We start from the raw sequence: 27,427 nt of genomic DNA on the forward strand, positions 1-27,427 counted from the left end.
GAATCACTTTGTAATCGGGGGGTGACCATTCTTTGTCGTGGGAGTGAGGGAGGGGGGCACATTAGAGTCATCATACCGTGTGTGTGGAGGATACTATGGATTAATTCACTGTGGGATTATCAAAATTTGTTGGGGGCACTTTTGTTTGCATCTTACTTTATTATCTGTGTTATTCAAGGTCTTTTATCCTTTGTTATTACATATTTAAATTAGGCCATTGGGCCACGTGATTTTTACTGCTCTTACATAGGATTATATTATTCCAATATTTTATTCTAAAATCTATTAATTTAAATATACTTTGCTCGTGGGACACACCTTTAAGCTTGTTTCCGTATGACAAAGTGAATCGTTATATTTGATGATAGGGAAAAACTTTCTCAATTGTATATGCAAATTGCCTCTTCAGAGAGAAAGAGGACTTGAACTCTATAGCGCCACCAATTGGAAGCAGGCACCTTGACATGCCAGAGCTGGTACGTTACACTCCACAAGGTGAAATGTTACCCCTTAAGATCCCTTTCCCAATTGTAGACATTTTTTAAAATAAATATCATAGTTGACCCACAACTTTGTCAAAGCTTTTAATTTTGGTCCCCTGTTCTAGAACAACCTGGAAACCGTCAGCAAAACGCTGTAAACTGAGATCCAAAGTCCATGATTACTGATACTGTATAAGTTTTAATGCCAGCTTTGCTGATGGTTTCTACTTTACCTAGAACCATAAATTACTCCCTTGCCTATCACCTGGGCACAGTTTATACTAAAGGGGGTTTTACACTAAGCGATATCGCTAGCAATATCGCTAAAACGTCACTGGTTTTGTGACGTTATAGCGATATTGCTAGCGATATCGCTATGTGTGATACTTACCAGCGACCGGCTCCCCCGCTGTCCATCGCTGATCGCGCGAGAATGTCCGGCTCCATTTCTCGTCGGGCGCTTCCTGCTGAGACTTCCTGCTGTGACGACGAGCGACGCTGGACGCGGGCGGGAGGACGCAGGATCGCTGTGTGTGAATGGTAAGTATCGTGCGCTGCGTCGCTGCTGCATCGCTGTGAGATCTTTCTGTATGAAAGCTCACTAGCGATCATTTAGCGATGCACCAGCGATCCTGACCGGGTCGGATCGCTGGTTGGATCGCTGGTGCATCGCTAAATGTAAAATTAACTTAAAAGTGACAGAGAGATTAGGCACCATTCATTTAGAAATTATCTCCGAAGCCCGCTATATTCAGGATTTACCTTTTGCTAATTTATCATGTTTTTCCAGGTAGTTGAACCAGTCTTGGCAGGAGGTGATTTCATCACTTTTCTCGCTGGGGATATCCTCCTTGCAGGCGGATTTTAATTGGTCTAGATCCTCATTGGTAATGTTTTCAGTAAGCTCCTGCAGCAAATTGCCATACTCCTCCATGACTGCCAAGAAACAAGAAGGAGGTATTAGAGAATATACCTGCCACTGAGACAAGAATGTAAATACTGTAATACTGCAATACATATGCAAGAATTTAACTAGTATAATACTGCCCCCACGTCAAGAATATAACTAAGGCAGCATGGTGGCTCAGTGGTTAGCACTGCAGTCTTGGACAACATCTGCAAGGAGTTTGTATGTTCTCCCTGTGTTTGTGTGGGTTATCTCGGTTTCCTCCCACACTCCAAAGACATATTGATAGGGAATTTAGATTGTGAGCCCCATCGGTGACAGTGCCAATAATGTACTACTATAATATTGCCCCCTATGTACAAGAATATAACTGCAATCATACTGCCACCATATGCAAGAATATAACTATAATGCCATCTGTATGCAATGCTGTACATGATCTGTCAGCTCATTATTAGGACTATTCTCACAGTCCTTTGTGTTGTGTTCAGGATGTGATGGAAATAACAGATTGGATGACAGTTGTGTGAGGACTCGCCACTGTCATGGTGTCCTTAGTGTGTCAAGTTGTCGCACACAATCTCCGGCACTGGCAGAGTGGAGGTGATGAAGTGTTAATGACACAACACCCTTCAGCGTTCCAGTTTGTCTTCATACTTCACACCCCTTGTGCGGAGATAAGAATTCTCTACATTCTTATGGTTTCACAGCTTCAGCCTCCTTGATGAGCAATATCTATTGTCCATACTTTGTTATAGGCCACCAGAAGTAGTGACAGCACTAAGTTATGACCTCCCTCATTCATTGCTCTTCTCTTGTCTCCATCTATTACCTATACTAGACTAATGAGTCCATACAAGGGTGAAACAGGTTTTATGCAGTTTTATTATTATTATTATTATAGCACCATTTATTACATGACACTTTACACGTGAGGAGGGGTATACATAATACATACAAGTACAGTAATCTTAAATGATACAAGTCAAACTGGTACAGGAGGAGAGAGGACCCTTGCTCGCGAGGGTTCACAGTTTGATAGGCTTTTATGGAAATAGCCTTAACTTTGTTGTGCAGATCAAAAGAACGTGTTCTCAACTGAAGAGTCCAAAAAATGGAGAAACGGGTTGTCCACATGTTTAATTTGTGAAATTGGTCCCAAATATTTACCCATTCAATGTGTCATTAAAATAGTTTTCATATTTGCTTCCAGATTAAACCAACCTGCCTTACACTAATAAGTCCAAACAAGGGGGAAACAGGAGAGGCTACAGAGAGGACTCTAAAAAATTATGCAACTGGTTGTCTGTGGGTTGATGGCTACCAACATGAGTGTTGCAAATGTCAAAATGTTTGTGAGTCTGTGACCTATCATATTGTTTCTCAGTAATTCACATACCAACCACCATATCCTTTTCTTACTCCAATGAGTTTAAACAAGTGTGAAGAATAATCAGGGTGACAATAAGCTGTCCCACACTGAGTACAAGCAAGGGTGTAACAGATTCCCAAACACCACTACGTGTTCAGGACTGATGAGCTGAAAGAAGGGTGAAAGAACTTCCCAACCACAACAACCTGTTCTGCACTGCTCAGCCAAAAGAAGTTCCTTATCAAAATAACTTGTTCTTAGCGATTGAGCCTAAAAAAGTGAAACTGTTTTCTAACCACAACAATCTTTTCTGCACTAATGAGTTTAAACAAGGGGTGAAAGGTTCCTGTCCACAGCAACCTGTCCTGTGCTAATGAGTCTAAATAAGGGTGAAACAGGTTTTTGACCACAATAAACTATCCTGCTCTAATGGAGGGTGAAACAGATTCCTGAGTACAACAATGTGTCTTGCGCTAATTATTCCAAAAGAGGATGAAACAGATTCACAACCCCAACAGTCTGTTCTGCAATAATGAGTATATACAGGCGTGAAACAATTTGTTGACTTCGACAATTTTTCCTGCTCCAATAAAGGTTGAAGCAGATCTTTGACTACAACAATGTGTCTTGCGCTAATGATTCTAAATAAGGGTGAAACAGGTTCACAACCCCAACAGTCTGTTCCGCACTTATGAGTCTATACAAGGGTGAAACAATTTGTAGGCTGCAACAATCTTTCCTGCTCTTATAAAGGGTAAAACAGGTTCCTGCCTAAACAATCTTTCTTTTGCTGATGAGTCTAAACAAGCGTGAAACAGGTTTTTGACCACAATAAACTGTCCTGCTTTAATGAAGGGTGAAACAGGCTCCCAAACACAACCTGTCTTGTGATAATGAGCCTAAACAAGTTTGAAACAGTTTGTTCACAGGACTTGTGTTCTATTATATTTAGAAATAATCTATTATTTGCAGTAAAACTTTTACCAACAATGACGTGTCCTAAACTGATGAAGCAACGGGTGGATCACCCATTAAATTTAGCTCTGTGTAAAACCACATAGGGCCATGAGTTGAGGGTAGTGTTCATAAGTTTAATTATCATTCAGATCATATGGCAAGAGATTGGTTGTGGCAGATATTCCATTTATAAGCCATAATGTACGTAGAATTACCCAGAAGTCTGGTCTCTGTACATCCTCAATGTTCTAATTTTGGATCTATTCTAAAACATAGCCCCAACTCCATGTAAAGCCGGAGCTGCCTGACGTGAACTGAATGTGTTACCTCCGTGCTCACAGCTCAGGGAAAACTAATTAACAGTTATTAACTGCATCTTTACACTTGATTGCATGGGAGACATAGGGGGGAGGGTTGAATCCGAAAGGTATGAAGACAAATGATAAAAAAAGTGGAGCAGCAATGACCAGGCAGGATGATGTGAACGACAGGTGAGCACCGCGTCTCCCTGCAGCGCTGTAATAGATGCTGATATAATGAGATTACACGTGCTCTGCTATTTAATGTTGGTGTATTAATTAGCATGCACATCTCTGTCTCTGATTCAGCCATGAAAATTAATTGGCTAACGAGCAGAGCAGCAGGTTAATTTGCGGGCTGGATGGTTAAATTGGAATGATCTAGGTTTTTCTTTTATGTTAGAATTTTTTTTTAAAGGAACACTGCAGGAGAAAATTATATACTGTGTTATTGTTGCAGCAGTATCCTCAGGGGTGGAGCTTGATGCTGGGATGCTTGTTTTGGTGCGTTCTGTGTCAACCTCCACCCCTGCGGAACCTGCACTAAAAATAATACTGGTCATTGTCTGACTACTATAGACAACCAATCCATCTCCCCCAACACTAAAGACATTGAGAAGGGACAATAAGGTGGTTTCCTTGTTCCAAGAGCTCAGATTACAGTGCTTTTTTATAGGTTGGACCCATTGAGAATTACTGTGATAGGTAGTGTAAATTTTGAGGGAAGTAGCATTTGCCCAGAGCCCATCTTGCCCGTTCTCCGGGCTGATTGTGACACTGACAGCGTTCCCGACGCACAATTGTACCCACGTCTGTCAGGCATGAGCATACTAAAAGTTCTTATCGCCGGCACCGCCGGTGATCAGGGCAACATCAGCAGCATGATCCCATCACCTGATCACGCTGCAGACATCACCCCTGCACCGCAGAGGATGACGATGACGTAATTGCTCTGACAGAGCCGAAAATACTGAAGTGATAAATGAGGAAGGCTGGAATGTTGTGAGGTAAAATATGAGGGAAAAGGTGTGAGGAGACGAATGGTGGTGTGAGGGAGCACACTGTAGAGATTGGGTAATATGGGGAGACAGCGTTAGGGCACAGTATGCGGGAAAGTATTCAGGAGGATGTGAGAAGGGGGCACAGTATGGAAAGGGGGAAGTGAGGTGGGGGGCACTTAACATACAGTGTGGTGACCATGTACCATAAAGACAGTGTGGCGGTTAAAGCGAATAATCTATATATACAGTATAAAGCTGAGTGTATGTATGTGTATGTATGAAGCCATGCCCACTCCACATAGCCCCACCCACTCCGCATAGCCACATTCACTCCACACACAAAGCCCCATCCACACGGCCCACATTGTTAGTGCACATGGGCGGAGACACATTCACCTCGAAAGCCACCCTGCAAAACTCACCAGCTGTGACGCTCCAGCCGCCGCGAGCTACAATCAGTGCATGGCTGGCACAGGTCATATCCAGCTCAGTCATGTCTAGAATGGAGTTGCTCCTGTGAGGCATGACGTCAAGGGAAAGGGAGGAGCCTCATGGATTACACCGCTATGCTCATAACAGGAAGTTGCTGTGCACGTGTGAGGGGAAGAGAGGAGTGAGGGGAAAATGAGAGGAGTGAGGGGAAAATGAGAGGTGTGAGGTGAAAATGAGAGGAGTGAGGGGAAAATGAGAGGTGTGAGGTGAAAATGAAAGGAGTGAGGGGAAAATGAGAGGAGTGAGGGGAAAATGAGAGGAGTGAGGGGAATATAGTGGAGTGAGGGAAAAAAAGTGGAGGGCAGCACGGTGGCTCAGTGGTTAGCGCTGCAGCCCTGCGTTCGAGTCCCACCTAGGACAACATCTGCAAGGAGTTTGTATGTTCTCCCCGTGTTTGCGTGGGTTTCCTCCGGGTACTCCGGTTTCCTCCCACACTCCAAAGACATACTGATAGGGAATTTAGATTGTGAGCCCCATCGGGGACAGTGATGAAAATGTGTGCAAACTGTAAAGCGCTGCGGAATATGTTAGCGCTATATAAAAATAAAGATTATTATTATTATTATTAAAATGAGAGGTGTGAGGTGAAAATGAGAGGAGTGAGTGAAAAATAGTGGAGTGATCGGAATATGACAGGTGTGAGGTCAAAATGACAGGTGTGAGGGGGGAAAATGAGAGGAGTGAGGGGAAAATTTGAGATGGGAGGGGGAAAATGAGAGGCGTGATGGGAAAATGAGAGAAGTGAGGTGTTGCTGCAGTATGGGGCTGTGTATAGAGAAGACTGAGGTGCTGCAAGTGGAGGCTGTGTATAAGGCCACATTCACACTTTCAGTATTTGGTCAGTATTTTACCTCAGTATTTATAAGCCAAAACCACGAGTGGGAGAAAAATACAGAAGTGGTGACGTGTTTCTAATATACTTTTCCTCTGATTGTTTTACGCCAAGTTTTAGCTTATAAATACTGAGGTAAAAATACTGACCAAATAACGTGTGAACAAGGTCTAAAGGAGGAAAGTGTGGTCCTGCAGAAGAAATAGGCTGTGTATTCGATACGCTTTATTGCAATTAGTGCAATTTCTCTCGGGATCAAGTGTTTCCAATTGTATATGTAAGAGGAGTGTGAGGTGCTGCCGGAGGAGGCGACTATAAAGAAGAAAAGCTGTGCTGCAGAAAAATGCTGTGTATAAAGGAGGAGCGTGAGGTGCAGGAGGAGGCTGTGTAAAAGGAAGGAGCATGAGGTGCAGGAGGAATAAGGCCCCTTAAGTGCTGCCGTTAAAAGTCATATCGGCAGTCGTTAAGGGGTTAATATTGTGTTAAAAAAAATGCTTCAACAAAATGGCGCTGGTTAAAAAAAATACTATCAATACTTGGGTAATCATTTACTTAATTTGTGTTGCAGATCTGTAGTGTTGAATATATGATGTGAATTGGTTTTATGTGCAATACAATCAATATAATTTCTTATAACTAACCAGTTAGTTACAATGCCCGGGCAACGCCGGCCTCTACAGCTAGCATGCCATAAGAAGGACAGTGTGGGGTGATATTTTGTGTAGGGAGCACAGTGATAATCAATTATTCCAGGGGCACAGCGTAGGGCGTAGATTTTTTATTCAGGTGCATTATAATGACACTGATATTTTTAAGGTATGGTGTGGGGATGTGCTGCAGAAACCAGAGAGGAGTGAAGTCTGCAGAGATGGCTGTGGATGTGAAAAGTCAGCAGATGGAGACGAAAAAAAAGACTCCAATTAGAGAATATGTCACCTATACAGTACCTGGGTGTAAACATTTATCTGTGATACTGACTATGTCTCATCAGTGCTGTGGTTCCTGTATGGTCCTCAGTCTAATGATGGCTGGTAACAACTCCCAGTATCTCCTTACCATTGTTAAGGACTCACAGAGTTGTAGTTTCATGTGACATAATTATATATGGGGCTGACCTGACATTATAGTTGATCACTGTACTAAGCTTAGCTGTCACAACTCTGTTGTATGGTGTCCTGGAACCAGAGGCTCCTTACCTGTACCTAACGTTAGGGGAAACCATAGGTCGCCCTGCTCACTGGATTACTTCTAATGGTGAAGATGCCGAGGCCACGTACCTTGCTTTAACTCCTGAATCCACCTTCAGTCTGTACCCTTCCCCCACCCAGGGAAGAGGGGAGCAGTAGTGTACCGTAATACACCAACCAGACTAACAAGGTAATACCAACAGAGTAGCAGAAATACCAAACATACAAATATACTCACACATATAACAGATGAAAACACTGGGGATTAAAGGGAATTATCACACACTCAAAACCTAGCAACAGTCTCAGATAAATCCACTAAATGCCTTCTCCAATAAACCACTAACAACTTCCATCAATGCAGCATAAGCTACTCTGACAATGAATGCTAGCCAGTGCTAAGATTATATAGGACATGGGAGTGGCTAAGGCTTTGTGAACACAGTGTGTTTTTTTATGCGTTTTTGCAGCTTTTTTTGTGTGCAAATGAGCCAAAAACACTATGGAAAACTTGTGCAAGGTAAGGCTAGTTTCACACTTGCTTTTTTTTGCAGCGCGTTTTTCCCGCAAAAAAACGCATTGAAAAAACGCATACAAAAGCATACAACTGCTGCGTTTTTTTCAAGCATTTTTATGAGCATGCATGAAAAAAACGCAGCGTTTTTATGCGTTTGTATGCGTTTTTAGTGCGTTTTTACCGCGTTTGCGTTTTTTTCCAACATTAGGTGGCCCCTCACACTAACCCAAACCATGACTTTAATAACCCTAACCCTGACCCTAACCCTAACCCTAACCCTAACCCTGACCCTAACCCTAACCTTTAACCAAACCATACTTAACCCTAACCCAAACCCTAAACCCTAACTAACCCTAACCCTAACCCTAAACCTAACCCTAACCCTAACCCTGACCCTAACCCTTAACCAAACCATACTTAACCCTAACCCAAACCCTAAACCCTAACTAACCCTAACCCTGACCTTAACCCTGACCCTAACCCTTAACCAAACCATACTTAACCCTAACCCAAACCCTAAACCCTAACTAGACCTTACCCTAACCCTAAACCTAACCCTAACCCTAACCCTGACCCTAACCCTTAACCAAACCATACTTAACCCTAACCCAAACCCTAAACCCTAACTAACCCTAACCCTGACCTTAACCCTGACCCTAACCCTAACCCTGACCCTAACCCTAACCCTAACCCTGACCCTAACCCTAACCCTGACCCTAACCCTTAACCAAACCATACTTAACCCTAACCCTGACCCTAACCCTTAACCAAACCATACTTAACCCTAACCCTGACCCTAACCCCAACCCTAACCCTGACCCTGACCCTAACCCTGACCCTAAACCCCCTTAACTAACCCTAACTCTAACCCAAACCCCTAAATTCCATGGTTAACAAAAAAAAACGCATGTGCAAAAAAACGCATACATGAGCATGCCAGTGCGCACGTATGCGCATCCATAGGCTATAATGGCCATTTTTAGCGCAAAACGTGCGCATACGTGCGCATGCGCTTTTTTGCAGGGCCAAAAAATGCAACATGCTGCGTCTGGAAAATACAAACGCACACCCCAAAAAAACGCAGCGCATGAAAATCGCATACATGCGCTTACCAGCGCGCAGGTATGCGCACCCATGTTAAATATAGGGGAAAAAACGCATGCGCAGGTATGCGTTTTTTTCCAGCGCAAAAAAACGCAAATGTGAAACCAGCCTAATTCAGTGACAATCCTGAAGTGTTGTGCACATGATCAGTGCATTTCCTTTGAGCATTTGCAGTGCGCTGTTTTCTGCAGCATGTCAATTCTTTTTGTATTTCTGCAGTGTTTTTCACCCATTGACTTCAATTGAGTCAGTCGAATCCACAGCAAAAACACAGGTATAAAAATGTTTGTGGATTTGCTGCAGATTTGTTGAGTTTCTATTTGCGTTTTTACTAGCTTCCTATGGCGTTTTCCACACTGTCATCTGTGTGACAGCGTGGGAAACACCAGCGCGTTGGTTCTGATCGGCAGTAACCCTACCGCCGGTAAGACCGTCAGTCAGAGCACTGCGGGATCATGCTGTCAGATGTCAGTGTGACCCTGCAGCTGTGACTGTGACCTGCAGCGGTGACATGCGGTAACAAGCTTACCGCAGTTCAGCAGGCGTGGGCTGATGAGACTAGTGCTCCCATTGGGCTACGTCTGCTATCACTGATAACAGTGACAGCAGGTGCCGATGATGGGAGACATAGTATTATCTGCCAGCTCCTGTGCTCACAGTTAAAAAAAAAGTAAAATAATTACATACATATTCACATAAAATAGAAAAAAATTATACTCACCTAACACAAAATCCTTGAAGCCCTTGTCTCATAGAAATAATGTAAAATAATAAACCAACAAATACTCACCTGTCCGCTGTAGTCCACGTAATCCCGAGTGTTCCACGGCAATCTCATGTATAGAACAGTCACATTGGGAGATGTGAATGCTCTATCCAGCCACCGGCTATACACTGACAGGAGGTAATCACTCTTGTACTGTATCACTGAGCTGCCATGAGAGAGTTCACTGGAATTCATCAGCTGATCAGCTCCGCTGCTCTCACTTACGGCATTGCTGCGTGAGAACTTTATCACGGCAGCCTAGTAATACACTGCGGGAGCGATTGCCTCCTGTCACTGTATTGCCTGCTGCCTTTGAGAGCAGTCACATCAGTGAGGGCGAGGAATATTGTGGTTTATTATTTTATTTTTGTTGCAGGAGACGTTGGTGACATTCGGTGAGTATGGTTTAATTAACATTCAAAAAAGGAGTCTGTGTCGTTATTTCTAATAACTGACTTTATTCTGGGTGTCTGTGCTTTATACAATATCACTATATAGTTAGTAATGGATAGATGTTTTATCCATTACTAACCTGTGGGCTTGATGTCACCTGACAATACAAAGGTGACATCAACCCCACAAATATGAACCTCACTTGCCACCGCTACACGGCAAGTGGGAAGAGCGAGGCTAAGTGCCAGAATTGGCACATCTTATAGATGCACCTTTTTTGGGGTGGCTGAGAGCTGATGTTTTTAGTCTGGGAGGGGCCAATATCCATGGCCCCTTCCCAGGCTATTAATATCAACCCGCAGCTGTCTGCCTAAGCTGGTTAGATTTTACAGGGGGACCCTATGTCAATTTTTTTTTCAGGGGTCCCCCTGTAAACTAGCCAGTAAAGGCTAAGCCGACGTGTTCATTGAACCATGCGGAATCACCGAGTCCAATACATTGTATGAGTGAGATTTATCTTGCGGGAACTCACGTCTCCGCAAGATAAATTGACATGCTACACATCAAGAGTGTTACATGTCTAGATTTATGGCACTTCTGAAAATTCATGAATAAAAAAAAAGGGGGATAAGAAGAACAGGAAGCTATATGCCATAAAATCACAGAAGTTTATTGAAACAAAGTTAAAGACTCAATAATGAAATGCAATCATATGGGAACAACAATGCAAAAAAGCAGCCATAAAATATACATAGAGCCAAGGTAATATACCGTTGATGTGATATATCCTGAAAAAGTAAGTTACTATAAGGCCAAAAACAACATGTTTAAATATAGATTTGGAGAAAAGTGAAAGCTTCCAGAAAACCACAATATAGTATGCATTAGGGCCAAAAGAATTAATTCAATGAGGACATATCATCAGTTACATACATCTCAATTCCAAAAAATCAAATCAGCCATACCCAAGAAGGAGGATATTATAGGTAAAGTATATAAGTACTGTGTGTACAATAATGACCTGCAAAATATGGATGAAAATTGATGCAGTATGAACAGTAAGGGGCTGAGGGAGAGAGATTTAAGCGTTAGTGGTATATCGGCACTGTACCTTTAAATGGCTTTTTCCAGGATTTATCACATCAACAGTTTATAGCATATAGCTTCCTGTTCTTCTCACCCTTTTTTGATTTATAAATTGACAAGCTGTGGTCTGGAAAGACGAACCACTTGCCCGTCTCCACAGGTAAGCCGCGGGCCTCGGTGCATGCATAGTGGGCATAGGATTTCCTGAAATCCCATCTACTATGCTGTAACATCTGTATGCTGGGGGTTGAACGCTGTAGATGTACGCAGCGTCGAAACCCGCAGCGTTTACTGACCGTGGGAACGTACCCTTACAGTCTAGGAGCTCTGAACTGAGCAGATTAACCCCTGCACTGCCAAAGGAAATTGGCACTGTTTAATAAGGAGGTGAAGTGCTTCTAATCAGTGCAGGAATAGGAGAAATCAGACTCTGCTGTCTTCTATGTCGCGGTAAACCCGTGACATTGGCGCTGCATTCATATACTGATGGTAGTTCTGGTGCAGTATTCATGTACTGATGGTGGTTCTGGTTCTGTGCTCAAGTTCTGATGGTGGTTCTGGTGCTGTATTCATGTACTCTTATTGGTTCAGATCCTGTACACATCTAGCAATCCATACTTTGCCAGATACATGACTGTCAATAAAATATTATGCCGTATGACAAGTTATGCATTACTACATCTGAATCTGTGTAAGGAGCATTGATTAAATCATTAAGCACTGTAGCATGCCTAATCCGAACAGCATGTAATACACTCACATAGGATTCGGCTATTCTCAGCAGTTGAAGCGCTAATCACATGATCTCCAATATACGAGTATCATACTTACGGTCACATGCCAAATAGCTGCTCTCAATGAAGCAGGAGCTATAGTATTTCACTGAACATTGAGAGAATTATGAAGAGCAGCTCGTCGGTAAGCGACTGTCAGTGTGCAAATCACATATGAACGGTCATGTGATGACTACTGACACCACTTAGTCTGGAGCACCATGAGTTTTGGCCCCTGGAAAACCTAGATTCACCTCATTAGCTACACGAACAGTCTCTTGGAGGGTTTGCCAGCTACTTATCTGTTGCAGGATTTTTACAATAAGAAATGTAATTCTAAAATAGAGGTACTTCCCCTTTAAATGCCATGACGTGTGCTACTGTGAATGTACTGCAAGACCCCAATCCCCCCTATTATATAACCAAGTGCCAGGCACAGGGAGACAAGCTGTCTGTGAGATTAACACACGGGTGAACGCCGGACAGCAGGGATCTCTGCAAACTGCTAGACATCCTGTGCGCATGTGACCCCGGCGGGGGCTGCAAGAAGGGTGGACATACTGCACCGCACTAACAGCGCGACACTCCCGTATCCACTGTATGTGCGCAGAGTATACGGCAAGGGGTCATTGCACGCTGTCCAGCATACTGCTGAGATACACAGCTCAGCAGACAGTATTACATATGATAGGATTAGATACACAGCTCAGCAGTCAGTATCACACAGGATAGGATTAGATACACAGTTCAGCAGACAGTATCACACAGGATAGGATTAGATACACAGCTCAGCAGTCAGTATCACACAGGATAGGATTAGATACACAGCTCAGCAGTCAGTATCACACAGGATAGGAATAGATTCACAGCTCAGCAGTCAGTATCACACAGGATAGGATTAGATACACAGCTCAGCAGTCAGTATCACACAGGATAGGATTAGATACACAGTTCAGCAGACAGTATCACACAGGATAGGATTAGATACACTTCCACCTGATGAAGACGGATCCTCCGTCGAAACGCGTTGTGGTTTAACCCCATCTCTTGTCTGAGTCTCTTTCCTGCGCTCCTAAGACCGGTTTCCATTTTCTCATTGCTCCTATCGTCCATTGGAGGTTTTCGGCTGGAGCTGAGGTGGAGACCTGACATCCGCGTCTGCCCCTGGATTACTTCCTAAGCGCTCCTCTATGACCGCTTATCACTGACTCTTATAGGATTAGATACACGGCTCAGCAGTCAGTATCACACAGGATAGGATTAGATACACAGCTCAGCAGTCAGTATCACACAGGATAGGATTAGATACACGGCTCAGCAGACAGTATCACAAAGGATAGGATTAGATACACGGCTCAGCAGTCAGTATCACAAAGGATAGGATTAGATAAACAGCTCAGCAGACAGTATTACATATGATAGGATTAGATACACAGCTCAGCAGACGGTATCACACAGGATAGGATTAGATACACAGCTCAGCAGTCAGTATCACACAGGATAGGATTAGATACACGGCTCAGCAGACAGTATCACAAAGGATAGGATTAGATAAACAGCTCAGCAGACAGTATTACATATGATAGGATTAGATACACAGCTCAGCAGATGGTATCACACAGGATAGGATTAGATACACAGCTCAGCAGTCAGTATCAAACAGGATAGGATTAGATACACGGCTCAGCAGTCAGTATCACACAGGATAGGATTAGATACACGGCTCAGCAGACAGTATCACACAGGATAGGATTAGATACATGGCTCAGCAGTCAGTATCACACAGGATAGGATTAGATACACAGCTCAGCAGTCAGTATCACACAGGATAGGATTAGATACACAGCTCAGCAGTCAGTATCACACAGGATAGGATTAGACACACAGCTCAGCAGTCAGTATCACACAGGATAGGATTAGATACACGGCTCAGCAGACAGTATCACAAAGGATAGGATTAGATACACAGTTCAGCAGTCAGTATCACACAGGATAGAGTTAGATACAAGGCTCAGCAGTCAGTATCACACAGGATAGGATTAGATACACGGCTCAGCAGACAGTATCACACAAGTGGGCAGTTTAGCTCCGCATAAGGTAGGGGCGGATATACAACTGTTTCTCACAAAATTAGAATATCATCAAAAAGTTAATTTATTTCAGTTCTTCAATATAAAAAGTGAAACTCATATATTATTCAGAGTCATTTCAAACAGAGTGATCTATTCTAGGCAAAGAAAACCCAAAAGCCATTATCTTAGTAAATTAGAATAATTAGCAAAAAACACCTGCAAAGGCTTCCTAAGCGTTTAAAAAGATCCCTTAAGGGCCTGTCACACTAAGCGATATCGCTGTGTTTGATACTTACCTACGACCGGCTCCCCCGCTGATTATCGCTGATCGCGCAAGAACGTCCTGGATCGTTTCTCGTCGTCAGCTTCCTGCTGGGCTTCCTGCTGTGACGATGAGCGACGCGTGGAGCCGGGCGGGAGGACGCAGAATCGCCTCGTCTGACAGGTAAGTAGCGACCCCGGACCTCTGCGATGTCGCTGGTGAGATCTGCCTGTGTGGCAGCTCACTAGCGACCACTTAGCGATGCACCAGCGATCCTGACAGCGTCATAGCGATGCACCAGCGATCCTGACCGCGTCATATCGCTGGTCGGGATCGCTGGTGCATCGCTAAGTGTGACAGTACCTTTAGGGTGTGTGCACACGCTGCGGAATGCTGTGCGGATTTGTCCGCGCGGATTTAGTACAATCTGCAGGTAAATCCGCAGGTCAGAAGATCTGCAGTTTATCTGCAGTTTTGCCCTGCGGTTTATCACCTCTACAATAGAGCAGATGGCAAACCGCAGCGGAATCCGCAGAAAGAATTAACATGTCAATTCTTTCTGCGGTTTTGAAACCGCAGCAAATCCGCATGGAAAATTCCACAGCATCTGCACTGCAGTTTTCATTTTGCATAGAAGATAAAGGTAATGTACAACGCAGCAGAAACTGCTGCGGATCCGCAGCGTGTGCACATACCATTAGGCTGTGTTCACACACAGCGTTTTTTTCGCGTTTTTCCTGCAGATTTCCCAAAAAAATCAGCTCAAAAAACGCCTAAAAGAAGCTTCCCATTCATTTTAATGCATTTTGCACTTTTTGTGCACATTGATGCGTTTTTTACTGCGAAAAAGAAGCTTCACGGTAAAAAACGCAGCATGCTCATTATTTTTGCGGTAAATTCCGCATTTCTGGCTATTTTCTATGTGTCTGGGGACGCTCCGGAAAAAATCACGGCAAAACGCATAAAAACCGTGGCAAAAAGGCGCAAAAATCGCGGCAAAAACACGTGGAAAAAACGCGCGTTTTCTGGGAAGGAGGCCGGTTTTCAAACAGAAATTTTCTGCATACATGTGCACATAGCCTTAGGGTATGTGCACACGTTGCGGATTTGGCCCTGCGGATCTGCAGCAGTTTCTGCTCTGTTGTACAGTACCTTTATATTCGATGGAAATTGAAAAACGCTGTGCACTTGCTGCGGATTTTTCTGCGCGGATTTGCTGCGGTTTTACATCTGCAGAATGTCACTTCATTGTGTGGAATCCGCAGCGGTTTGACACCTGCTCCATGACCAGGTGTCAAAACACGGGAAAACTGCAGGCTAATCTGCAGGTAAAATGCAGGTCTTTTGACCTGCAGATTTACCTGCGGATTTAGCCAAATCCGCAGCACAATCCGCAGCGTGTGCACATACCCTTTGTCTGTTTCAGTAGGCTCCACAATCATGGGGAAGACTGCTGACTTGACAGATGTCCAGAAGGCAGTCATTGACACACTCCACAAGGAGGGTAAGCCACAAAAGGTCATTGCTAAAGAAGCTGGCTGTTCACAGAGTGCTGTATACAAGCATATTAATGGAAAGTTGAGTGGAAGGAAAAAGTGTGGTAGAAAAAGGTGCACAAGAAAACAGGATAACCGCAGCCATGAAAGGATTGTTAAGAAAAGGACATTCAAAATGATGCAGAATATACAGTTATCGGGTCAATTTTGCTCTCCGACCTGATGACCCTAACGGAAATTTTTAAGTTAATATACTGCTCTTGTTATTGTTATACAAGTTATTTCTAAACACAATCAACATAGGAAGTATTGTACGTCATCTGTTACTCATATTGTTTTGAAATATTCTTGGCTTGATTGCCTTTGCTAGGGACCTGCGCGGCCAGGATTTTTATGTGTCATGTAAATGTCTGTTTGTTATGTGAGAAAATTCAATAAAAACAATGGACAAAAAGAAAAGGCAATCCAAACATTTTTGGGGAGATTCACAAGGAGTGGACTGCTGCTGGAGTCATTGCTTCAAGAGCCGCCACACACAGACATATCCAGGACATGGGCTACAAGTGTCTCATTCCTTGTGGCAAGCCACTCATGACCAATAGACAACGCCAGAAGCGTCTTACCTGGGCCAAGGAGAAAAAGAACTGGACTGCTGCTCAGTGGTCCAAGGTGTTGTTTTCAGATGAAAGTAAATTTTACATTTCATTTGGGAATCAAGGTCCCAGAGTCTGGAGGAAGAGTGGAGAGGCCACAATCCAAGCTGCTGGAGGTCTAGTGTGAAGTTTCCACAATAAGTGATGGTTTGGAGAGCCATGTCATCTGCTGGTGTAGGTCCACTGTGTTTTATCAAAACTAAAGTCTGCACAGCCACCTACCAGGAAGCTTTACAGCACTTCATGCTTCCCTCTGCCGACAAGCTTTTTGGAGATGGAAATGTCATTCTCCAGCAGGACTTGGCACCTGTCCACACTGCCAAAAGTACCAATACCTGGTGTAAAAGCAACAGTATCACTGTGCTTGATTGGCCAGAAAACTCGCCTGACCTTAACCCCACAGAGAATCTATGGGGTATTGTCAAGAGGAAGATGAGAGACACCAGACCCAACAATGCAGACGAGCTGAAGGCTGCTATCAAAGCAACCTGGGCTTCCATAACACCTCAGCAGTGCCACAGGCTGATCACCTCCATGTCACACCACATTGATGCAGTAATTGATGCTAAAGGAGCCCCGACCAAGTACTGAGTGCATTTACCGAATATACATTTCAGTAGGTCAACATTTCGGATTTTAAAATTATTTTTCAAGCTGGTGATATAAAGTATTCTAATTTACTGAGATAATGACTTTTGGGTTTTCATTGTCTGTAAGCCATAATCATCAACATTGACAGAAATAAACACATGGAATAGATCACTCTGCTTGTAATGACTCTATATAATACATGAGTTTCACTTTTTATATTGAAGAACTGAAATAAATTAACTTTTTGATGATATTCTAATTTTGTGAGAAGCACTTGTATCATTGGTGCAACCTGGGCAGCAGCACAGGGGTCCGATAGGTAAGGTGGCCATTTCTATCTCCAAAGTAGGTGGAATTAAGCATTATTAATTATGAGTTATTGGGCTGCAAATTGCCCATATTTTGTTCTTGCACAGTGGCCATTTACCGTTTGTGTCCATCAGTGGCATAAAGTGGTTCTCTGACACTAGGAAGGGGTCGGTGAAGGTCGGACTTGTGCGACTCCAACTCTGAATATCGAGTTAATCTGCAGCCGAGGAAGCAGGGGAACCAGGAGAGCGATTCAGTGTCAGGAAGGGGTCGGTCAGTGGGGGCACTGTGGATATCACATTATGGGGGCACTGTGGATATCACTGTTATTATGGGGGCACTGTGGATATCACTGTTATTATGGGGGCACTGTGGATATCACTGTTATTATGGGGGCACTGTGGATATCACTGTTATTATGGGGACACTGTGGATATCACTGTTATTATGGGGGCACTGTGGATATCACTGTTATTATGGGGCACTGTGGATATCACTGTTATTATGGGGCACTGTGGATATCACTGTTATTATGGGGACACTGTGGATATCGCTGTTATTATGGGGCACTGTGGATATCACTGTTATTATGTGGCACTGTGGATATCACTGTTATTATGGGGGCACTGTGGATATCACTGTTATTATGGGGCACTGTGTATATCACTGTTATTATGGGACACTGTGGATATCACTGTTATTATGGGACACTGTGGATATCACTGTTATTATGGGGACACTGTGGATATCACTGTTATTATGGGGACACTGTGGACATCACTGTTATTATGGGACACTGTGGATATCACTGTTATTATGGGGCACTGTGGATATCACTGTTATTATGTGGCACTGTGGATATCACTGTTATTATGGGGGCACTGTGTATATCACTGTTATTATGGGGCACTGTGGATATCACTGTTATTATGGGGGAACTGTGGATATCACTGTTATTATGGGGACACTGTGGATATCACTGTTATTATGGGGCACGGTGGATATCACTGTTATTATGGGGCACTGTGGATATCACTGTTATTATGGGGGCACTGTGGATATCACTGTTATTATGGGGACACTGGGGATATCACTGTTATTATGGGGGCACTGTGGATATCACTGTTATTATGGGGCACTGTGGATATCACTGTTATTATGGGAGCACTGTGGATATCACTGTTATTATGGAGGCACTGTGGATGTCACTGTTATTATGGGGCACTGTGGATATTACTGTTATTATGGGACACTGTGGATATCACTGTTATTATGGGGGCACTGTGGATATCACTGTTATTATGGGGCACTGTGGATATCACTGTTATTATGGGGACACTGTGGCTATCACTGTTATTATGGGGACACTGTGGATATCACTGTTATTATGGGGCACTGTGGATATCACTGTTATTATGGGACACTGTGGATATCACTGTTATTATGGGGGCACTGTGGATATAACTGTTATTATGGGGACACTGTGGATATCACTGTTATTATGGGGGCACTGTGGATATCACTGTTATTATGGGAGCACTGTGGATATCACTGTTATTATGGGACACTGTGGATATCACTGTTATTATGGGGCACTGTGGATATCACTGTTATTATGGGACACTGTGGATATCACTGTTATTATGGGGGCACTGTGGATATCACTGTTATTATGGGGCACTGTGGATATCACTGTTATTATGGGGTACTGTGGATATCACTGTTATTATGGGGCACTGTGGATATCACTGTTATTATGGGGTACTGTGGATATCACTGTTATTATGGGGTACTGTGGATATCACTGTTATTATGGGGACACTGTGGATATCACTGTTATTATGGGGGCACTGTGGATATCACTGTTATTACGGGGGCACTGTGGATATCACTGTTATTATGGGGGCACTGTGGATATCACTGTTATTATGAGGCACTGTGGATATCACTGTTATTATGGGGCACTGTGGGTATCACTGTTATTATGGGGGCACTGTGGATGTCACTGTTATTATGGGGCACTGTGGATATCACTGTTATTATGGGGCACTGTGGATATCACTGTTATTATGGAGGCACTGTGGATGTCACTGTTATTAAGGGGGCAATGTGGATATCACTGTTATTATGGGACACTGTGGATATCACTGTTATTATGGGACACTGTGGATATCACTGTTATTATGGGGCACTGTGGATATCGCTGTTATTATGGGGGCACTGTGGATATCACTGTTATTATGGGGGCACTGTGGATATCACTGTTATTATGAGGCACTGTGGATATCAATGTTATTATGGGGCACTGTGGGTATCACTGTTATTATGGGGGCACTGTGGATGTCACTGTTATTATGGGACACTGTGGATATCCTTGTTATTATGGGGCACTGTGAATATCACTGTTATTATGGGGCACTGTGGATATCACTTATTATGGGGACACTGTGGATATCGCTGTTATTATGGGACACTGTGTTTATCACTGTTATTATGGGGGCACTGTGGATATCACTGTTATTATGGGGGCACTGAAGATATCACTGTTATTATGGGACACTGTGGATATCGCTGTTATTATGGGGACACTGTGTATATCACTGTTATGGGGGCACTATGGATATCACTGTTATTATGGGGCACTGTGGATATCACTGTTATTATGGGGGAACTGTGGATATCACTGTTATTATGGGGGCACTGAAGACATCACTGTTATTATGGGACACTGTGGTTATCGCTGTTATTATGGGGACACTGTGTATATCACTGTTATTATGGGGGCACTGTGGATATCACTGTTATTATGGGGGAACTGTGGATATCACTGTTATTATGGGGGCACTGAAGATATCACTGTTATTATGGGACACTGTGGATATCGCTGTTATTATGGGGACACTGTGTATATCACTGTTATTATGAAGGCACTGTGGATATCACTGTTATTATGGGGCACTGTGGATATCACTTTTATTATGGGGACACTGTGGATATCACTTATTATGGGGACACTGTGGATATCACTGTTATTATGGGACACTGTGGATATCACTGTTATTATGGGGACACTGTGGATATCACTGTTATTATGGAACACTGTGGATATCACTGTTATTATGGGGGCACTGTGGATAGCACTTATTATGGGGACACTGTGGATATCACTGTTATTATGGGACACTGTGGATATCACTATTATTATGGGGTACTGTGGATATCACTTATTATGGGGACACTGTGGATATCACTGTTATTATGGGGCACTGTGGATATCACTGTTATGGGAGCACTGTGGATATCACTGTTATTATGGGGCACTGTGGATATCGCTTATTATGGGGACACTGTGGATATCACTGTTATTATGGGGACACTGTGGATATCACTGTTATTATGGGACACTGTGGATATCACTGTTATTATGGGGGCACTGTGGATATCACTGTTATTATGGGGGCACTGTGGATATCACTTATTATGGGGACACTGTGGATATCACTTTTATTATGGGACACTGTGGATATCACTATTATTATTATGGGGTACTGTGGATATCACTGTTATTATGGGGACACTGTGGATATCACTGTTATTATGGGGCACTGTGGAAATCACTGTTATTATGGGGACACTGTGGATATCACTGTTATTATGGGGCACTGTGGATATCACTGTTATTATGGGGGCACTGTGGATATCACTGTTATTATGGGACACTGTGGATATCACTGTTATTATGGGGACACTGGATATCACTGTTATGGGACACTGTGGATATCACTGTTATTATGGGGGCACTGTGGATATCACTGTTATTATGGGGGCACTGTGGATATCGCTGTTATTATGGGGCACTGTGGATATCGTTGTTATTATGGGGGCACTGTGGATATCACTGTTATTATGGGACACTGTGGATATCACTGTTATTATGGGGGCACTGTGGATATCGCTGTTATTATGGGGCACTGTGGATATCGTTGTTATTATGGGGACACTGTGGATATCACTGTTATTATGGGACACTGTGGATATCACTGTTAATATGGGACACTGTGGATATCACTGTTATTATGGGGCACTGTGGATATCGTTGTTATTATGGGGGCACTGTGGATATCACTGTTATTATGGGACACTGTGGATATCACTGTTAATATGGGACTCTGTGGATATCACTGTTATTATGGGGCACTGTGGATATCACTGTTATTATGGGGCACTGTGGATATCATTGTTATTATGGGAGCACTGTGGATATCACTGTTATTATGGGGCACTGTGGATATCACTGTTATTATGGGGCACTGTGGATATCGCTGTTATTATGAGGGCACTGTAGATATCACTGTTATTATGGGGACACTGTGGATAACACTGTTATTATGGGGGCACTGTGGATATCACTGTTATTATGGGACACTGTGGATATCACTGTTATTATGGGGGACTGTGGATATCACTGTTATTATGAGGGTACTGTGGATATCACTGTTATTATGGGGCACTGTGGATATCACTGTTATTATGGGGGCACTGTGGATATCACTGTTATTATGGGACACTGTCGATATCACTGTTATTATGGGGACACTGTGGATATCACTGTTATTATGGGACACTGTGGATATCACTGTTATTATGAGGGTACTGTGGATATCACTGTTATTATGGGGCACTGTGGATATCACTGTTATTATGGGGCACTGTGGATATCACTGTTAATATGGCACACTGTGGATATCACTGTTAATATGGGACACTGTGGATATCACTGTTATTATGGGGCACTGTGGATATCACTGTTATTATGGGGGCACTGTGGATATCACTGTTATTATGGGGCACTGTGGATATCACTGTTATTATGAGGGCACTGTGGATATCACTGTTATTATGGGACACTGTGGATATCACTGTTATTATGGGACACTGTGGATATCACTATTATTATGGGGTACTGTGGATATCACTGTTATTATGGGGACACTGTGGATAACACTGTTATTATGGGACACTGTGGATATCACTGTTATTATGAGGGCACTGTGGATATCACTGTTATTATGGGGCCCTGTGGATATCACTGTTATTATGGGGGCACTGTGGATATCACTGTTATTATGGGGCACTGTGGATATCACTGTTATTATGGGGAACTGTGGATATCACTGTTATTAAGGGGCTCTGTGGATATCGCTGTTATGAGGGCACTGTGGATATCGCTGTTATTATGGGACACTGTGGATATCGCTGTAATTATGGGGCACTGTGGATATCACTGTTATTATGGGGGCACTGTGGATATCACTGTTATTATGGGGGCACTGTGGATATCACTGTTATTATGGAGCACTGTGGATATCACTGTTATTATGGAGACACTGTGGATATCACTGTTATTATGGGGGCACTGTGGATATGACTGTTATTATGGGGCACTGTGGATATCACTGTTATTATGGGGCACTGTGGATATCTCTGTTATTTTGGGGGACTGTGGATATCACTGTTATTATGAGGGCACTGTGGATATCACTGTTATTATGGGACACTGTGGATATCACTATTATTATGGGGTACTGTGGATATCACTGTTATTATGGGAACACTGTGGATAACACTGTTATTATGGGACACTGTGGATATCACTGTTATTATGAGGGAACTGTGGATATCACTGTTATTATGGGGACACTGTGGATATCACTGTTATTATGGGACACTGTGGATATCACTGTTATTATGGGACCCTGTGGATATCACTGTTATTAAGGGGGACTGTGGATATCGCTGTTATTATGGGGCACTGTGGATATCGCTGTTATTATGGGGGCACTGTGGATATCGCTGTTATTATGGGGCACTGTGGATATCGCTGTTATTATGGGGGCACTGTGGATATCGCTGTTATTATGGAGACACTGGATGTCACTGTTATTATGGGGGCACTGTGGATATCACTGTTATTATGGGGACACTGTGGATATCACTGTTATTATGGGGGCACTGTGCAAATCACAGTTATTATGGGGACACTGTGGATATCGCTGTTATTATGGGGCACTGTGGATATCGCTGTTATTATGGGGGCACTGTGGATATCGCTGTTATTATGGGGGCACTGTGGATATCGCTGTTATTATGGGGGCACTGTGGATATCGCTGTTATTATGGGGACACTGGATGTCACTGTTATTATGAGGGCACTTTGGATATCACTGTTATTATGGGGCACTGTGGATATCACTGTTATTATGGGGGCACTGTGGATATCACTGTTATTATGGGGACACTGTGGATATCACTGTTATTATGGGGGCACTGTGCATATCACTGTTATTATGGGGACACTGTGGATATCACTGTTATTATGGGGACACTGTGGATATCACTGTTAGTATGGGGGCACTGTGGATATCACATTTATTTTGGGGACACTGTGGATATCACTGTTATTATGGGGGCACTGTGGATATCACTGTTATTATGGGGCACTGTGGACATCACTGTTATTATGGGACACTGTGGATATCACTGTTATTATGGGACACTGTTGATATCACTGTTATTATGGGGGACTGTGGATATCGCTGTTATTATGGGGCACTGTGGATATCGCTGTTTTTATCGGGACACTGTGGATATCACTGTTATTATGGGGGCACTGCGGATATCACTGTTATTATGGGGACACTGGATGTCACTGTTATTATGGGGGCACTGTGGATATCACTGTTATTATGGGGCACTGTGGATATCACTGTTATTATGGGGGCACTGTGGATATCGCTGTTATTATGGGGCACTGTGGATATCGCTGTTATTATGGGGGCACTGTGGATATCGTTATTATGGGGACACTGGATGTCACTGTTATTATGAGGGCACTTTGGATATCACTGTTATTATGGGGCACTGTGGATATCACTGTTATTATGGGGGCACTGTGGATATCACTGTTATTATGGGGACACTGTGGATATCACTGTTATTATGGGGGCACTGTGCATATCACTGTTATTATGGGGACACTGTGGATATCACTGTAATTATGGGGACACTGTGGATATCACTGTTAGTATGGGGGCACTGTGGATATCACAGTTATTTTGGGGACACTGTGGATATCACTGTTATTATGGGGGCACTGTGGATATCACTGTTATTATGGGGCACTGTGGACATCACTGTTATTATGGGACATTGTGGATATCACTGTTATTATGGGACACTGTGGATATCACTGTTATTATGGGGGACTGTGGATATCGCTGTTATTATGGGGCACTGTGGATATCGCTGTTTTTATCGGGACACTGTGGATATTACTGTTATTATGGGGGCACTGCGGATATCACTGTTATTATGGGGACACTGGATGTCACTGTTATTATGGGGGCACTGTGGATATCACTGTTATTATGGGGCACTGTGGATATCACTGTTATTATGGGGGCACTGTGGATATCACTGTTATTATGGGGACACTGTGGATATCACTGTTATTATGGGGGCACTGTGGATATCACTGTTATTATGGGGCACTGTGGATATCGCTGTTATTATGAGGGCACTGTAAATATCACTGTTATTATGGGGACACTGTGGATATCACTGTTATTATGGGGGCACTGTGGATATCACTGTTATTATGGGGAACTGTGGATATCACTGTTATTATGGGGGCACTGTGGATAGCACTTATTATGGGGACACTGTGGATATCACTGTTATTATGGGACACTGTGGATATCACTATTATTATGGGGTACTGTGGATATCACTTATTATGGGGACACTGTGGATATCACTGTTATTATGGGGCACTGTGGATATCACTGTTATTATGGGAGCACTGTGGATATCACTGTTATTATGGGGCACTGTGGATATCGCTTATTATGGGGACACTGTGGATATCACTGTTATTATGGGACACTGTGGATATCACTGTTATTATGGGGACACTGTGGATATCACTGTTATTATGGGACACTGTGGATATCACTGTTATTATGGGGGCACTGTGGATATCACTGTTATTATGGGGGCAGTGTGGATATCACTTATTATGGGGACACTGTGGATATCACTGTTATTATGGGACACTGTGGATATCATTATTATTATTATGGGGTACTGTGGATATCACTGTTATTATGGGGACACTGTGGATATCACTGTTATTATGGGGACACTGTGGATATCACTGTTATTATGGGGGCACTGTGGATATCGCTGTTATTATGGGGCACTGTGGATATCGTTGTTATTATGGGGGCACTGTGGATATCACTGTTATTATGGGACACTGTGGATATCACTGTTAATATGGGACACTGTGGATATCACTGTTATTATGGGGCACTGTGGATATCGTTGTTATTATGGGGGCACTGTGGATATCACTGTTATTATGGGACACTGTGGATATCACTGTTAATATGGGACACTGTGGATATCACTGTTATTATTGGGCACTGTGGATATCACTGTTATTATGGGGCACTGTGGATATCATTGTTATTATGGGAGCACTGTGGATATCACTGTTATTATGGGGCACTGTGGATATCACTGTTATTATGGGGCACTGTGGATATCGCTGTTATTATGAGGGCACTGTAGATATCACTGTTATTATGGGGACACTGTGGATAACACTGTTATTATGGGGGCACTGTGGATATCACTGTTATTATGGGACACTGTGGATATCACTGTTATTATGGGGACACTGTATATCACTGTTATTATGGGACACTGTGGATATCACTGTTATTATGGGGGACTGTGGATATCACTGTTATTATGAGGGTACTGTGGATATCACTGTTATTATGGGGCACTGTGGATATCACTGTTATTATGGGGGCACTGTGGATATCACTGTTATTATGGGACACTGTCGATATCACTGTTATTATGGGGACACTGTGGATATCACTGTTATTATGGGACACTGTGGATATCACTGTTATTATGAGGGTACTGTGGATATCACTGTTATTATGGGGCACTGTGGATATCACTGTTATTATGGGGCACTGTGGATATCACTGTTATTATGGGGCACTGTGGATATCACTGTTATTATGGGACACTGTGGATATCACTGTTAATATGGCACACTGTGGATATCACTGTTAATATGGGACACTGTGGATATCACTGTTATTATGGGGCACTGTGGATATCACTGTTATTATGGGGGCACTGTGGATATCACTGTTATTATGGGGCACTGTGGATATCACTGTTATTATGAGGGCACTGTGGATATCACTGTTATTATGGGACACTGTGGATATCACTGTTATTATGGGACACTGTGGATATCACTATTATTATGGGGTACTGTGGATATCACTGTTATTATGGGGACACTGTGGATAACACTGTTATTATGGGACACTGTGGATATCACTGTTATTATGAGGGCACTGTGGATATCACTGTTATTATGGGGCCCTGTGGATATCACTGTTATTATGGGGGCACTGTGGATATCACTGTTATTATGGGGCACTGTGGATATCACTGTTATTATGGGGAACTGTGGATATCACTGTTATTAAGGGGCACTGTGGATATCGCTGTTATTATGAGGGCACTGTGGATATCGCTGTTATTATGGGACACTGTGGATATCGCTGTAATTATGGGGCACTGTGGATATCACTGTTATTATGGGGGCACTGTGGATATCACTGTTATTATGGGGGCACTGTGGATATCACTGTTATTATGGGGCACTGTGGATATCACTGTTATTATGGAGACACTGTGGATATCACTGTTATTATGGGGGCACTGTGGATATGACTGTTATTATGGGGCACTGTGGATATCACTGTTATTATGGGGCAC

General features: G+C 43.1%; 1 protein-coding gene across 1 annotated transcript in view; it reads right to left on the reverse strand.

Moving 5' to 3' along the window:
- PEA15 (proliferation and apoptosis adaptor protein 15) overlaps positions 1 to 27,427 on the reverse strand; it is a 68,477-nt gene that overhangs the window by 13,476 nt on the left and 27,574 nt on the right. The window contains exon 2 of the mRNA XM_073567019.1: positions 1,245 to 1,418. Within this exon, the coding sequence (XP_073423120.1) occupies positions 1,245 to 1,416 (172 nt within the window). The 5' untranslated portion in view covers positions 1,417 to 1,418. The remainder of the gene's footprint in view (positions 1 to 1,244; positions 1,419 to 27,427) is intronic.

This window comes from Dendrobates tinctorius, unplaced genomic scaffold (assembly GCF_039654945.1).
Source record: "Dendrobates tinctorius isolate UK_male_01 unplaced genomic scaffold, ASM3965494v1 ptg000019l, whole genome shotgun sequence".
NCBI classification, from domain to species: Eukaryota; Metazoa; Chordata; class Amphibia; order Anura; family Dendrobatidae; genus Dendrobates; species Dendrobates tinctorius.